Below are 17010 nucleotides of genomic sequence, written 5' to 3'. Positions count from 1 at the left end.
CAGAGTTTCACAGCTCATCTCAAAGCCAGTTCCAGTATCCTTTTTTCCCATCAGATGCTCTGGGATAACTTCCTTGTCTCCACATTGCAAAGCAGCTCCCAGAAACTGCTCTTGACAAGAGCACAGAATGTAATACTTCCCATGGGCTCAGAGAGGGGACAACACAACCACAGCACCAGTGGGTGACCCTGAAAACTCTTACCTAATGTGTAGGCCATGAAGTTGAGGAGCCCCACCACGATCCACACGCCGTTTGGAACGTGCTGGTGATCAGGAGCTGCAGGGATCAGACAGACCCGTGTCAGGACAGTTCAGGATGTGCTTCCAGAGGGTTTGTTTTGGCCCAAGAGGCACAGCCACGAGGACTCAAACAGTGAATCTGGGATGTGAGCTATGCAGGGTGTGATGGCAGAGCTGCCCCACAACAGCTCATGAAACCAGGTCAGTGAGGACTTTGCCTTCCAGGATGTATTTGTCCTTTGTTCCCAGCTCTCCAAAATCATGGGATCTGAGAACTGGGGCCAGTTCTGTAGTGCCACTGCAGGCTGTGGCAGTGTGTGCAAAGGACACTCCCCAGTCACTGGCTCACAGAGCATCAAGTGGAGCCTCTTTGATGTGGCAACTCCCTGCCCCCGCAGGAACATGCCAGGATTCCCCGCCCAGTCTCCAGTCCCATCCTGCCAATGGAAACGAGCTCTTCCCTAATGGCACCTCCACCTCCTCTGCACGGCTCGGGCAGCGAGCCAGCCGAGCTGGCTGCAATCAGGGAGCCCAAAGGGACACTGGAGAAGGGCAGGAAGAGGCATGGATCCTTGGCAGCAGGAGGGCACAGGGAGGTCTCCTGGGGGGACAATGAGCCCGTGAAATGCCACCTCCTGTTTCCTCAGGGCAGCAGGATGGGGCCTTTCTAGCAGCAAAGGGAAGGAGGGTATCACATCTGCAAAGCCATCCAAGGAGGAGGGAAGGCACAAAATTTTGGAGGCCTCAGCAGCACCAGGAAAAGTTCTCTGTCCAAGCAGGACGTGCAAAACATGTATGTGAAAGGGTCCCAAGCCATGAGCTTCTCCATCCTTCCAAAGCCAATTTCTGAGAAGCTGGCAGAGTCGGGGATATCCAGCTTGGAGAAGAAAAGGCTCCAGGGAGAGCTCAGAGCCCCTTCCAGGGCCTAAAGGGCCTCCAGGAGAGCTGGAGAGGGTGGGACAGGACAAGGGGGAATGGCTTCCCACTGCCAGAAGGGTTAGATGGGACTTGAAGCAGCCTGGGACAGCAGAAGGTGTCCCTGTCCCTGGCAGGGGGTGGGACTGGATGGGTTTAAGGTCTCTTCAACTCAAAACATTCTGGGATTCCATGATTCTGGATGCCTGACATCCTAGGGGTTTTCACCTTGAGCTACTGGCAGCTTTTCTTCTCGTGGCTCATGGACCATAACAGCCCAAATCCTGGCCAGCAGCCACAGGATGCCACCTGAGCCTTCAACAAACTTGACTTGTTTACCAATAAAGGCAATCCCAAGAAACCCGGATTTCTGCCACATAACCCTGCTTTGATGATGGGTCCAGTTTAGAAGAACTACACAAACTCTCCTGAGCAACCTAAACCAAACCTGGCAGGGTCTAAGGGAGAGAAAAGCACGGAGAAGCAGCTCCTGAGAATTATCATACTGCATTAATCCTTTCTCTGGGTACTCTTCCATGTGCAAAGGGACAGAACCACTGGATTCACAGACAGATGAACTTGGGTCTGTTAGAAAGTTTAAAGCTCTAAGTGATGAAGCTCAGAAAGAGGATTTGGCCTTGTTAGTCTGATGTGGTGGTGGTTCTGCCAAGAGGGGAATGAGCTGGGATGTGAAAAACAAGGCTCTTCCTTGATTTCCTGTTAGATTTTCAAACGAGGGCACTGGGTTGTTTGCTCTGCAGGCAGAGCCAATTCCAACCCAAGATTCCAGCTGTCTCCTCCTCCCTCTCCCAGCCAGGAGCACCTTTCCCTGGCAGCCAGAGGGAAGGTGTCACACCCAGACAAGTCCTTATCACAAAACCCAGCGAGTTCAATCCCCTCCTCTGTCCCAGTCCCTTTGGGAAGGCCCAGACCCACAGGCCTACCCAGCAAGCACTGGAATTCCCAACAGAGGAGGTGACAGATTTCCCATCTGACCAGGAACATGCAGCCTTACCAGAAGCATAAAAGTCAGGGTCGAAGTATGCCATGAGGAAGAAGTTGAAGACAAGCAGCAGGAAGCCAGAAAACGTTATCAAATTTGGGGCCAGCCAGGTAGGGAAGATCTATGGGAAAGCAGCAAAAGAACAGATGAACTCATTAAAATATGGACTGAGGAGGAGGCGCTGCTCCAGCCACGGCTGCACCGCTCGGGGTTAGACAGTACTGCCAGGAGCACCCGGAGCAGCCCGGGGCAGCAGGAAGCGCTGGGCTGGGATGCAGGCATTCAGGGATTCGGGGCAGGCTGCAGGCAGCCCCTCACTCATTAGTGGCACCACAAAAGAAGCAGCTGATGGTGTTACAGAGGTGACCTGGGCTGTGATGGGGACTCACCTTCACGATGGCGTTCCAGAAGGGATGCATGACATACAGGGACAGGGGGTTGCTGTCCACGGCGCTGTACTGGGAAAGGGAAACAAAACCCAACAGTTAGAGCTCCAGCAACTTGCAGGAAAAGCCAGAGATCTGGAACCTTCTGAGCCCCATCCTGTGTGGAACCCCCACAGGACTCCTGCTGTAGCCCCCACCAATCCTCCACCCTTTGGAAATGCCAACTCCAGCTCTCCGAGTGGATGCAGGCAAGGAGCAAGATGCTGATCCTTTCAACTGCTTCCAACTGCTCTGCCCCACCTGGATGAGGAGAAATGCTGTGGGTCCTGCCCTCCAACAGTGCCATCTGTCACCTGCTCTGCTGTGACCCCTTTGTTCTCTTGCTGGTCCCAGTCTCCATCCCCACTTCCAGCAGTGGAACTGGGAACCCCTTGAGCAGGATGGGTCTCAGAGGGCCCTCTCCACTGAGGAGCTGAGATTTCACCACAGGCAGCTTTGGGAATGGGGAGGGAGAGCTCTTATCCCTCATCCCATCACTTTTATTTTTGAGGTGCTCAGAGTGTGTTTGTGGTGGGGGAAATAAAAATAGAAATAAAAATCAAAAATATAGACAAGACATGAAACAACTTCCAGCTAGAAAGTTCAAAATTGACATCATTTGGCTCTTGAGAGCAGCATGAGCTGTTACCTGCTCTCACAGCTCCTTCCAAACACAGATTACCCTGGCTGAAATCCTCTTCTCCCAGGAACACTTGAATAAGAACTGCAAGAACAATTCCATAGACTACCAAACTCCTGGGCTCAGATGCTCGGTGCTGCGCTGGGCAGAACCTGCTGCTCATCCCCAGCTCCAGCACAGGCATCTGCCCAAGTCCAGTCCCAACCACAGAATCCCAGACCGGTGTGGTTGGGATGGGACCTTCCAGAAACTCCAGTGCCACCCCTGCCATGGCAGGGACACCTCCCACTGTCCCATTGTCCAGCCTGGCCTTGGGCACTGCCAGGGATCCAGGGGCAGCCCCAGCTGCTCTGGGCACCCTGTGCCAGGGCCTGCCCACCCTGCCAGGGAACAATTCCTTGCCCCAAATCCCATCCAGCCCTGCCCTCTGGCACTGGCAGCCATTCCCTGGCTCCTGGCCCTCCAGCCCTTGTCCCCAGTCCCTCTCCAGCTCTCCTGGAGCCCCTTTTGGCCTTGGAAGGGGCTCTGAGCTCTCCCTGGATCCTTCTCCAGGTGAGCACCCCCAGCTCTGCCAGCCTGGCTGCAGAGCAGAGGGGCTCCAGCCCTGGAGCAGCTCCGGGGCCTCCTCTGGGCTGATTCCAACAGGTACCAAATTTGGTTTGGTTGGTAAAAGGAAACCCCTCAGCAAAGAGCAGCTCCAGGTCCCCCTCCCAGCCCATGGCTTTGAACCAGCCCCTGTCACTGCACCCATGGATTGCTCCAACCTGTTCCTCTCCTTGTCTGCATACCCCACTTTTCCCTGGAAGTGACAAGTGGTGGGAAAGGGCAAAGCACCATCCCCCCAAGACGGGCTACAGGACCAAGAAGGGGCACCAGGTCTCGCTGGGGCCCCATCTCACAGCATTTGTTCCCACCTGAGTGAATCCCATCCCTGGCAAGGATTTCTGTACCCTCTCCCAGTCCTTCCCTGCCCTCCCTGTGCAGGGCCAGTCCATCTCCCAGGGATTCAGCACCAGAAGTTGCATGCCCACACCAGCAAAGCCACAGGAGCTGCAGAACAAGAAGCAACAAACCCCATACGGAGGCGACTCTAAGCTGCAAGGAATTTCCATCTCAGCTTAATGCAATTTTGGGGGACAGAATTCCAAATGCTTTACAAGATAATAGGATTTGAAGCACCAGTTAGAGGAGGAGGAGAGACTGATTTAATCTCATTATCCCTAAAACAGCCTGGAACAAGAAAACAGATGCAAGGCTTGAAGCAAGGCAGGGAAAGCACTCCAGAGCCTCTGTGCCCATGCTTGGAAGGTACCTGAGGGAAGTTTCACCAGGCTCACGGCTCGGGAAGCTTTCCCCTCTCTGTGCAAGGACTGGGGATAATACTCAATAGACAGCTTTTCCCCATGGCCACACATATTCCCACTCTGCTTGTAGAACTCAAAGACCTGGGAAGAGCCGTTTCTCGGATAAAGGGCAGCTGCTCTGCAGAGGTTTGCTGATACAACTATGGAATTATGGAATATCCTGGGTTGGAAGGGACCATGGAATCATGGAGTTCAACTGCTGGCCCTGCACAGACCCCCAGCAATCCCACCCTGGGCATCCCAGAGTGTCCAAAGGCTCCTGAAGCTCTGACAGCTTTGGGGCCATGCCCATTCCCTGGGGAGCCTGGGCAGTGCCAGCACCCTCTGGGGGAAAAACCTTTCCCTGAGATCCACCCTAAGCCTCCCTGGCACAGCTCCAGTGGTTCCTTTGGGTCCTGTCCCCGTCAGAGATCGGAGCTGCCCCTCAGGAGGAACTTGCTGACATCTATGAGCTCTCCTCTCAGTCTCTTCTCCAGCTGAACAAGCCAAGTGCCCTGAGCTGCTCCTTGTGTAGCCCCTCCAGACCCTTCCCTATGTGTGTGCCCCTTTGGATGCTCTCCCACAGTTTGAGATCCTTCCTGTGCCCCCCAGCTCCTGCCAGGCTCCAGCCAGGGCACTTCTTTGTGGCCAGCCCCGCTGTGCCCACTCTGGGGATGCCCTGGGGCACAGGGACACAACCAGGGCTGACTCTGGTGCCAGGCTGGCTGCCACTCTTGGGGACAACGCTCTGGACAGCCAGGACACGGCTGCCTGCCCAGGACAGCCGCTCCCAGAATACCAATGAGTTGCCAGGCATCTTCAGGAACAAATCCCAAGAGCATCTTGGCCATGCTCAGCCTCCTCCAGCTGCTTTTCCTTGTTGGGGTCTTCCTTACAAACATTACTGAAGTTTTCCCTTCCATCTCCTCACTTGTGAAGCCTCAAACCCAGCAGCGTTTCAGCCTGGCACTGGTTCCATCATTCCCTCACCTCATCCTCACTGGAAATCAGCATCACTTTCTGCATTTTGGATCTCTACACACTGGTCTAGTGACTCACATCCTTATAAAAGTTGTTTTTCTATCACAACCAATGACTCCTACTAGCCTCTGGACTTCTGCCCCTTTTTCAGGGAAAGAAGGTTAAAGGAAAAGGAGAAATGTTCAGAAGGAATTTCATCCATCCCAGAGTCTCCTTCCCACAGCAGCCAGGCATTTGAAAAGGGTGCCCTAAAATAGCTCTGTGTTCACAGTCACAGCTTCTCCTCACGGCTGCAGGGAGGGGCCAATCCAGCCCAGGATTGGGGTCAGAACTCCTCAGGGAAAGAGCAAAACCGGCAGCCACAGTCTTCTACCACTGGCACCACAAAGGAGCCTCCTGTCCGTGCCAGGATGGCTCCAGGGAGCCACAGGCACCCCAGGAGCTGGGGACGGGCCTGGTGGCTGTGGTGCCATCGCAGACGAGCTGGCTGGCGTTGTTATGGGATTTACAGACACAAATGGCTTGTATGGCTTCAACCCAACATTAATCGTGCAACCAGGATGCCTCTGGGAGATCCAATTATGTGTCCAAAGAGGAAAAAAATACAGATTTATAGTCCAGATTCTACTAACGGTCTTCCTGTCCCAGAAAAAACACAATTCTGCTTTGAAGTGATCTGGTTACCTGGAGCCAGCAGCAGACCAAGCACTACCATAGAATCCTAGAGTATCCTGAGCTGGGAGGGACCCACATGGGTCATCAAGGCCAGCTCCTGGCCCTGCAGAGGACATGCCAAGAATGCCACCACGTGCCTGGTGTGATTCACACCATCACCACTGTCTGGTCCTGGTGGTGTTGGCGTGTGACACCCAGGTGGGCTGGGGAAGCACAGCACTGGTGGCACCTGTGCTCAGGACAGCAAAGATAGATTTGCACATCCCATCTTGCTCACAGGTGCTCCAGGCAAAATGAGGAAACTCAGCAGAGCTGCTCCAGCAAGTCCTCGAGGCTGCTCCCTACAAATCTCCTTAAATATGAAGAGGGCACAAGGCTAAGAACCTTCTTCCCTCAGGCTCAAGATAAACCAGGAGGCAGAAAACTCAACCAATCCCAGCAAATGGAAGTGAGCAGAGCCCTGCCAGGAAAAACAAGGCACGTTTGCCCTATGCCCACCCTCAGCCAGTGTGTGAGGAGTCACCTCGCCCTGTAATGGCACTGATTAACTCGAGCCCTGTTTGTCTTTCCCAAGGTCACTTCTCAGCTGGCACCAGAACACAGCATGTTGGCAGCGGACAGCTGCACCCACCACGTGAGCCCATGGCTTTGGCTCCCACCAGGAAGCTGCAGGAAGGATGTGGATGTCCTGGCTGTGTGTTCCAGCTGCAGCGTGTCCCTCCTCCTACCTGGGTTTCACTGTGCAGGTTTTAGACATCCAGCAATGAAAGATGCTCCAAAACACAGCATAAAGTCAAAGAATCACTGAGCATCTTCAAGCATCGAGTCCAACCATCCTCTGGCACCACCAAGGCCACCACTGTCCCATGTCCCCAAGTGCCACACCCACAGGGCTTCAAAATCCCTCTAGGGATGGGGACTTCAGCACTGCCCTGGGCAGCTGTGCTAGGGCTGGAGAGCCCTCTCCATACAGGAATGATTCTCAATATCCAGCCTGAACCTGCCCTGGCCCAGCCTGAGGCCATTTCCCCTTGTCCTGTCCCTGTTCCCTGGGAGCAGAGCCCGAGCCCTCCTGGCTGTCCCCTCCTGGCAGGGACTTGAGCAGAGCCACAAGGTGCCCCCGGAGCCTCCTTTTCTCCAGGCTGAGCCCCTTTCCCAGCTCCCTCAGCCTCTCCTGGGGCTCCAGCCCCTTCCCAGCTCCGTTCCCTGCCCTGGACACGCTCCAGCCCCTCCAGGGCTCTCTTGTCAGGAGAGGCCCAGGACTGAACACCTGCAGGGTCCCCGCAAGGCCAGAGCCCCACTCCTTAACAAGGAACATGAGTGAATGCCACACAGAGCAGAAGCCTCCCTCCTGCTCCCCAATCCCTGCAGCATGTGCCAATTCATTGGGAAAACCACATTCCTGCCCAGCCAACACACTCTGAAATTCACAGCCTTGGTTCTCAGTTACCAACTGGGAGGTTCACAGAATTCCAGATTGCTTTGGATTGAATGGACCTTAAAGCTCATCCAGCCATGGACAGGGACACCCTCCCACTATCCCAGGTCACTCCAATCCCCAATGTCCAGCCTGGCCTGGAACACTTCCAGGGATGGAACAGCCACAGCTTCTCTGGGCACTGTGTGCCAGGGCCTGCCCACCCTCCCAGAGCAGAATCCAGTGCAGCCCCTCTCTCCAGCACAGCAGCTTCAGGTGGGACACTCAGCAGGCTGTGGCTCTGTCCTCACACTGGAATCACCCCAGGGAGGGGAGTTGGCCCCACCACCGTGGTGCCAAGTCCTGACCCCATCCCACTGATGTGTTGGTGCAAGGGAAGTCATTTCCCCACTGATCCATAATGTGGAGCAACACTTGACGTTGATGGCAGGCTCTGGCAAGCAGCCAGCCAATTCCAGCTGCATCCAGGAGCTCTCCCTGTTTGGAAGCATCAAACATCCATGAATATGGGTCACCTCACAGTGCAAGGTGATCAGCTGCACAGGGGTGCATGGATGGTGAGCCCAGGGCTGGGAATGATGAACCCTCAGGGATGCAGAGTTAGGAGAGGATCAGTCAGCAATGAACCTCTGGGGTGGCTGATCAAGGGATCAGAGCAGTCACTGGGGGAGGGGGGAAAAAGGCAGAGTCAAAAATGCAGGAACAGGAAGCTTGTTAAAATAACACTGGGACAGCCAGAAGAATTTCCTATGTTGCCAGAGCTGGTTCGGGCTTCAAAAAATAGGGGAGATATGCTTGAGAGGCAGATCAGACAAGCTCTGTGTGCCCAAGGAGAACAGGAGGGACCAGGAGAGCAAGGCAGTAATAGCAGAGAAGGCAGCAGTCTCTCACCAGCCCCGAATTTCCACACCCCTGTGCTGTCCCCAAGGGCAGATCCCAAATCTACTACCTGCTGGGACAGTGAGCTGCTCTGGCACCTCCAGGTTGGGAAGCCCCTCATGGAGGCCATGAGCCACCAGGAGATCAAACTGGCAAGACCTCAGCCCCTCTGGAGAACTGGATTCAATCCCAACCACCAACCATGAGAACAGGACAGGGGGAATGGCCTTAAGGTGAAGGAGGGTGGGTTTAGATTAGACTTTAGGAAGGGATTATTCCCTTTGAGGGTGGGCAGGCCCTGGCACAGGGTGCCCAGAGCAGCTGGGGCTGGCCCTGGATCCCTGGCAGTGCCCAAGGCCAGGCTGGACATTGGGGCTAGGAGCAGCCTGGGACAGTGGGAGGTGTCCCTGCCCCTGGCAGGGGGTTGGAATTAAATGATCTTTAAGTCACTTCCCAACCAAACCAGTCTGGGATTCTGTGATAATGCACAAGTCAGTGGAAGGAAAGAGAATTTCTTACAATCCCTAGAAAAAGAAATCAAGTTGAACTTTTCCACTCAAGGAAGCCACAAGCCCACACACATCAGGAGATGATTTCAGGTAAAGCAAGGCACTGCAGGGAAGGAGGAGCAATGCTACCCCCAAGTTTCAACAGAGCCTTTGTGAAGGGCACAAATAAAACCTTCTCTTCCAAAGCACATTTCTGCCTCTCTCTCACCCCGCCTCTTCACAAAGAAATTTACAATTAAAAGGAAAAAACTCACACTTGACATCCAGCTTTATGTGAGGCAGAGCGAGTCAGGTCACTGACACAAACCCTTGTAACATGGCCACTTTTGGAGCCAGCCACGGGAAGTGATACTCGAATTTCCACAATGCACTCCCAGTTCTCTTCCAAACCCTCTGGACAGCCAAAGACTTGCTGTTCATTAGCAATGAGTAACTTTTCTGATGGAATTCCCTGTAGCCAAGACTCAACAGACACCAATAAACATTGCAGCAAACTTTCAGTGCAATTAAAGAGCCTCAGGATGGGCTGACAAGCAGCCCACGCTCTGTTTAAGTGATGGCTCTGCACACCTTGCAACACTCAAGCCACGAGCTGGGACCCAGCTCTGCTTTGCATGCCAAGGAGAGAAGTTTTTCCAGCACATGGAAAAGCCACACAGCCAAAGGCACCAGCAGGCTTAGCACTCTCACCACTTCAACTACTATTTCCCCTCCACAGGCCTGTGGCTGCTCATCATGGCACCTCTGTGCCCACACTGACAGCTGGGACTGGGAATGCAGCTTCCTGTTGCTCCGCTGTGCTCACATCCATGAGAAAGGCACCTGCTTTTAGCAGATGTCCCCAGCCACCAGCTGGGAACAGCAACCTCCTGCTCCAGGTGGGCCTGAGGATGCAGGATGTGTGCAGCAGGCAGATGGGCCCAGCAGGAGTTGTGTTCTTCACCTGCAGTGCAAGACAAGAGCCCAGAGGGCTCCTGCTGTGGGACAGGACAAGGAAAACCCAGGAAGAAGGACAGGACCTGGCTGTGTGTGCTGACACCTGAAAACCCTCAGTCCTGGGCTGATCCCCCAGTGTGGGCAGCAGGAAGGGGGGATTCTGCCCCTGTGCTCAGGTGAGACCCCACCTGCAGAGCTGCCCCAATCCTGGGGATCCCAACAGCACAAGGAGCTGGAGCTGCTGGAGAGAGCCCAGAGGAGGCCCCGGAGCTGCTCCAGGGCTGGAGCCCCTCTGCCATGGAGCCAGGCTGGGAGAGCTGGGGGTGCTCACCTGGAGAAGGATCCAGGGAGAGCTCAGAGCCCCTTGCAGGGCCCAAAGGGGCTCCAGGAGAGCTGGAGAGGGACTGGGGACAAGGGCTGTAGGGACAGGCAAGGTGGATGGCTTTCCATGGCAGAGAGCAGGGATAGATGGGACATTGGGCAGGAATTGTTCCCTGTGAGGATGGTGAGGCCCTGGCACAGGGTGCCCAGAGCAGCTGTGGCTGTTCCATCCATTGAAGTGTCCAGGGGAGGTGTGGCAGCCAATACAGCCACAAGCTCCCTGTCCCTGGGTGAGTCATTGTCTCATACAAAAACCCACAGAAGTTGAAATTCCTCCTGGAAACCCTGCAGGAGCCACTGGGGACTGAAGCTGCAGTAGGTCCTGACCACAAAGAGCTTCATCCCCACCACTGTGTGGCTAAAACAAGTGAGTTTGGGAATCCCCCACTAAAACATGGCTCAAGACCTTTGACACCCTGTAGAGCAGAGGCTCAGAAACCAGCAGCACTTCAGCAGCAGTTTCAGGGTTGTTCTGGATGAAGAGACACAAACACAGCCAGACCATGTCCCAGGAGTGGCACCAGCTCCTCACTCATCAAAACCCTCCAGCATGTCAGAAGTGTCTCTAGAAAGCAGCATAAATCCCTTCCCCTCATCTCATCGCTTAGCACAGGGGAAAAGCTCAGCCAAGGCTCGTGAGCTGAGTCGCTTCCAGTTAATCCATGAGCACTGCTGCTGTCTCCTCCAGCCACGGCGCTTTTCAGACCACAAGAGCTGCAAGGGACATGCTAAGCTGGGCAGTGATTCAAACCCCTGAATTTAATCACAGAAAAGGAGAAGGAAGAAGAAAAAAAAACTCTGTTTTGGAAATCACAGAGTCTAGGAGGTGCTCAGCAGGTGCCAGGCAGCGCCTTGGGAAGCTGCCGTGTGTTTGAAGGCAGACACACACCCGGATGTCTCACAGCAATTAAAAGAGCCCTTGGGGAAGGAGTTAAGTGATTCCAGAGCTGGGCTCAAAGGCTTTCCCTCCTTCTCACCCTTCCTGCTACAGAGAAGCCAAGCTGCCAGGCTGGAGGGAGGCACTGGCCTTTAATCACTGTGGCCTTGAGCCTCACAGCCACAGACCAGCAGCAAAACACTTCCCTTCATGCTTCCCTTGCTCCCAGTGCTGTTCCATTGGTCTGAGCTGCCATCGGTGTTTCTGAACACCCTGCAGAGATCTCTTCAGGGCTCCTGTTTGCAGAGCAGCCTAAAGAATGCTGTCAGGAACAGCTTCCAGCCATCTGCTTCCTCTGGTGCAGCATGTGCAGCCCAGCTCCCCGTGGCACTCCAAGGCTGGAGGCAATGGGGGTTCTGGTTGAGGGGCAGAGGACCCTCTTCTTCAGGGCACAGATGGGACCAGCAGCTGGGTTCCCACCTGGGAGAAGGGTGCACAAAACGGCAAGAGCGCATCCAGAAGGAAAATGCTTTCCACAATTAATGGAAATCCCTGAAGCCTGACCCTTGGGTGCATCCAGTGCCCCAGGTTCTCCGAGCTCTCCTGTGAACATCCTTTCCATCTAACACTGGAAATAAGGAATAGAGTTGTCTTCCTGTAAGAAAACCCTTTAAGAACTTGAATAATCAAAAGTGGGAAGGATCTAGATTTTCTAAAGATGAGGCCTGCCAATCACATGGATCACAGGCCCATTTGCTGCTCCCCCACCTGGAATTCCCACCATCCAAATGGATTTAGTGTCCATACTCTTCCCTCCTTCGAGTGTCAGCTCTAATAAACAGCATTTCAAAGGGCACCCTTAGGTCCCTTAAGGCCACCACCAGTTCCTGCTCAGACACAAGGGCACAAAATGGAAGGGTTTCAGGGTTTTTGGAGCAGCAGTTTTGCTACAAAGGTCCTTCCAAAGCCTCATTTGAGTTTTCTCTTGCTGAAGTCACACTGGTTCCAGAAGGTTCTGGGGTGAGCCACCAGCCTGGTCCACCTTTGGATTCAAACATGACACGTGTCATCACCTTCCCTCTCCATTCCTCTTGTGCCTCAGGTAAGGAGTGGCATTCCCACTTCTCCCTTCACTGGAATTTGCCCCAGACCAAGATCCCTGAGGACAAGATCCCAGGAATGTCTGAGGCCCATGTGGCATCATGACAGAGCCTTGTACTTGTGCTTCCAGCCAGTTCACACCGGGAGGAAATCAGGGCAGCAGACACTCACATGCAGCCAGAGCCTCCTGCACAACACTTGTCACTCAAGCACCTTCCCAGCTCCTGGGATCAAAGAGCCACACGGATCACAGCCCCAGGAACAGTCATCAGCAGGGACACCAGAAGGGGATAGGATCCTTCGGGGTAGAGCAGGACAACACAGAATCACAATCAGCTCAGACAAGGCTGGGTGAGAAGAGGCTATGGAGAGGGCAGGGTGTGTGACTGGAATGGGGAAAGACAGGGACAAACCATCAGAGCTGGTTGCAACTGCCAAAGACATGGGAAGCTGCAGATCTGTGTCCTCACTTAGAATCACCCAATCCCAGAATGGTTTGGTTGGGAAGGGACCTCAGAGCCCCTCCAGTGCCACCTCTGCCACAGCAGGGACACCTCCCACTGTCCCAGGCTGCTCCAAGCCCCGATGTCCAGCCTGGCCTTGGGCACTGCCAGGGATCCAGGGGCAGCCCCAGCTGCTCTGGGCACCCTGTGCCAGGGCCTGCCCACCCTGCCAGGGAACAATTCCTGCCCCAAATCCCATCCAGCCCTGCCCTCTGGCACTGGCAGCCATTCCCTGGCTCCTGGCCCTCCAGACCCATGTCCAAAGTCCCTCTCCTGCAGAGGAAGCAAAGCAGAACAGACACCTCAGTGAACACTCCCAAGGGCCCCATTTCCCCCTCTCCCACAAATTCACAGGAGGTTGCCCAGAAGCTTGCCACAAGGCCATCTGCAGACATTTATTAAGCACCTGACCACTGGCATCCAAGTGCAAGTTTCCACTCAGAAATAGCAGTGCCTGGCTGCAGTTTTCCTGGCAGAGGACATCCCACACCTGACAGTAACAGTGCTGGGGTTTGGCAGAGGACATTCAACACCCAGCCAGAGCAGGGTGCCTTGATCACTTTTCCCTTGCGATGTGGACACAAGTCCTGCTCAGCGGCCTCAAAATCAGCACTGCAGTTTGGATATCCAGACCTCCAGCCTACAAGGATCAGCCTTCACCTGCTCCAGGCTGGTAAGTCACACCTGGCATTTGTCTGGCCTTAGGGGAAGCCTCAGCACCTGCCAGGCAGGGCTGGGACACATCACCTGCAAAGCATGGATTTGGTTCCTCCCTTCCCAGATTCGCTTAGCCTGTCTCCACAGGGATATTTCCTATTCCCAAAGAATTCCCTGCTGCAGGAGTGCTACAGGCATAGAATCCTGGGATCAGTGAGGTTGGAAAAGGCCTCCCAGACCATCCAATCCAACCTGTGACAGATCCCCACCTTGTCCCCAGCCCAGAGCTCTGAGTGCCACATCCAGGCCTTCCCTGGACATCTCCACCTCCCTGGGCAGCCCCTGCCAAGGCCTGAGCTCCCTTTCCAGGCAGAAATTCCTGCTGCTGGCCAAGCTGAGCCTGCCCTGGCCCAGCCTGAGGCCATTTCCCCTTGTCCTGTCCCTGTTCCCTGGCAGCAGAGCCCGAGCCCTCCTGGCTGTCCCCTCCTGGCAGGGACTTGTGCAGAGCCACAAGGTGCCCCCAGAGCCTCCTTTTCTCCAGGCTGAGCCCCTTTCCCAGCTCCCTCAGCCTCTCCTGGGGCTCCAGCCCCATCCCAGCTCCGTTCCCTGCCCTGGACACGCTCCAGCCCCTTCCCAGCTCCATTCCCTGCCCTGGACACGCTCCAGCCCCTCCAGGGCTCTCGTGTCAGGAGGGGCCCAGAGCTGCCCCCAGCACTGGAGGTGCCCCAGCAGTGCCAGCACAGGGGACGGGCACTGCCCTGGCCCTGCTGCCACCCCAGAGCTGGCAGAGCCCAGGGCCAGTGGCCTCTTGCCCACCTGGGCACACCTGGGCTCCTGTCCAGCTGCTGGCACAGCACCCCCAGGGAAAACATCTCCAGCACCATGAAACCCTGACACCCGCTACACATTGTGCTGCACTCTTTCCTCAGGCTCAGGAGCTTCTCAGTGTCAAGAGCTGCCAGAGAACCCTTCCCTATCTGCCCCTGCCAGCCTGGGACAGCAGGAACACACTCCTGCCTCGCCCCCAGCCAGCAGGAACGTGCACGCTGGAAACTGAAACCTTCTGGACTCCTAGCTCCATGGCAGGAGTGACCCAGCCATGGCTGGAGAAGGCTCTGGATCATCCTGCATGAAGCTCCTCTGCTCCTGCTCTGTCAGCTACAGGAACACCAGCTCTTCTCCAAGGACAGGCTCCTTCCCTGTGGCACATTTTCTCCTCCACATCCCCCCAAATCCACTTGCTCTCCTCCAAATCGATGGTGTGTGGCCAGAGAGCTTCTGCCAGGCACAGCTCAAAGGCTGAGGCACAGCCAGGCCCTGGCACAGACTGCCCAGAGCAGCTGTGGCTGCCCCATCCTTGGAACTGTCCCAGTCCAGGCTGGATGGGACTTACAGACACCTGGGATAGTGGAAGGTGTCCCTGTCCGTGGCATGGGGTGGCACTGGATGAGTTCTAAGGTCCCTTCCAGCCCCATTTTTGAGTCTGACAAGGTAACCCAGCTTTGGAAGATGCAAAGGGCATAGCACGCCAAGCCTTGATGCCTAAATCAAGGCTGGAATACGTGGAATCACTGCAGAGATTTCTGCTCAATCAGCCACTTTCCCAAGGCTAAAATAGCCAAGGACAAAGCTCCCCTAGGAAACAAGACACGAAGGAAACAAGGAAGGCAGCAGGGTAGAGACACGAGTGGGGCACAGACGGTGCTCTTGGAGCACTAAGTGAACCCACCCACTCCTGTCAAAGTCGTTTGACTTGGAAAAACCACCGGCTCTGAGCCAAAGCTCCTCCAGTCCTCAGGACACAGCTCCATCACAGCCCTGCTCCCACATTCCAGCCCTGTGTACCCAAAGCTAGGCCAGGGAGCATCCCACCAGTGCCTAACTGGGGACAGCGAGCGGCTGATGCTTCCTGTGCTGCGTGGGACCTTCCTCCTCACCCCACACACCTTTCAGGGCTCTGCTCCCAGATTTAACTGCAGCAGCATTTCTGTCAGAGGTGTCTTCAGGAAAAAAACTGGGAGCAGTTTTGGTCCCTGCCACACAGTCCAGAAGGGCTGAAGTTGGAGACCCACCTGTCCCTGCACACATGCTGAGAGGGATGGCAACAATCCCTCCAGCACAACAGGAAACAGGCTGAACATCCAACAGCCTCCCTCTTGGAGCAAAAGGATTGTCTTTGCAGGAGCCAAACCAGTCCCTCTGGGCGGCCTGGCTCACAGCTGAGTATTTTGATTACCTTTCTCCAGCACCCACACAAACCCACAGTTGTTCATTGCCTTTCTAAACACGCGGATACTTTCCTGATAAATCCCCACACAGCCAGCCTCCCACAGGGAATCTCATGCACCCAGACACATCGTTCCAAGTCGCTCTCCCAAGTCCATTTCCCTCCACCTCACCAGGGTGCAAGAGAAGTGTGAGCAAGCCCTGGCTGCCCCAGCCCCCACAGACAGCTCCAGGAGGAGATCTGCTCCCTGAGGACCTCAGACTTGTCCTGATTGTCCCTCACTCTTAAGTGACACCCCACGAGCCACCCTGGAAGGACAACTGGAACATGGACCCACATGATGGGTCCCACAACAAGAACAAAGCAATGAAGGTGAGGTGCAGCCTTTTAAATCACTGCTGGTGTGGGAGAAGAAACAAATATGGAAAACACCCTCCTCTCCACATAAACACAGGATCCACTGTTGCCCCGCGTTAAGGACGTCCCCTACTTTGGCCCAAAATCAGCCCCTGGGGATTTAAATGCCATGGCAGAGCCTGTTGGCACTTCCAGCGCTTCCTTCCAAGGTTCCCAGCACTTTGAACAAGACACAGCCTGGCACCAGCAGACGGGAACGACAGGGGTTCCATGGCTGTGACTGCACGGAACAGCCACAGAGCAGGAGTGTGGCAGTCCTGAGCTCCATGGGGGCAGTTCCTGGGCCAGCCCTGCTCCCGGGAAACCCACAGTCCCCTCTGCGATCCCTTCATGGTGGGGACAGCCCCAGAGCTCGCTGTGTGTGGGAACAGGTCACCACTGCCGCCCTGGGCCCCAGCCCAAGAGGAGGAGAAGCTCCTTGTCACACCCTGATCATCCCAGCAAGGAGGGTCCTGTCCTGCACACAGTCCCACCTTCACCACACTCATCCTCGCTACATCCACAGCCTCCCTAACACCAGCTCTCACTCACTGCAATTCCTCTGCCACAAAACCTCGGTCTCACTGTAGCCATTCCCCCAAACCCTGCGTTTCCCTGCAACCACCCCCAAACCGGGCTCTTACTGCAGAGCTCCCGCTACTCTGAAACCCCAACGTCTCACTGAAGCCTCGCCCCAAAACCCAGGTTTCCCTGTCACGTCCCGTCCCCAAAGCCCAGGCTCCCCTGCAGCTCCGCCATCCCAGGTCTCACTGCAGCCCCAAAGCCCGTCCCCAAACCCCAGTGCGTCCCTGCAAACCCACCCAACCCTGGCGCTCACTGCACCTCCCACCCCTTCCAAACCCGGGTTTCGGCTCCCACCGCAG

The 17010-nt window shown here is 55.4% G+C and overlaps 1 protein-coding gene across 1 annotated transcript in view; it reads right to left on the bottom strand.

The window, feature by feature from the left end:
* SELENOI (selenoprotein I) overlaps window positions 1–17010 on the bottom strand; it is a 28903-nt gene that overhangs the window by 11357 nt on the left and 536 nt on the right. Inside the window, exons 2-4 of the mRNA XM_086875352.1 lie at window positions 2548–2616; window positions 2171–2279; window positions 203–277 (exon numbers count right to left, since the gene is read on the bottom strand). Of these exons, the coding sequence (XP_086731478.1) occupies window positions 203–277; window positions 2171–2279; window positions 2548–2616 (253 nt within the window). The remainder of the gene's footprint in view (window positions 1–202; window positions 278–2170; window positions 2280–2547; window positions 2617–17010) is intronic.

This window comes from Cyanistes caeruleus, chromosome 2 (genome assembly GCF_971803275.1).
Source record: "Cyanistes caeruleus chromosome 2, bCyaCae1.hap1.1, whole genome shotgun sequence".
NCBI classification, from domain to species: domain Eukaryota; kingdom Metazoa; phylum Chordata; class Aves; order Passeriformes; family Paridae; genus Cyanistes; species Cyanistes caeruleus.
Note: the sequence above shows the minus strand (reverse complement) of the source record. Positions and strands in the feature narration are given on the sequence as shown.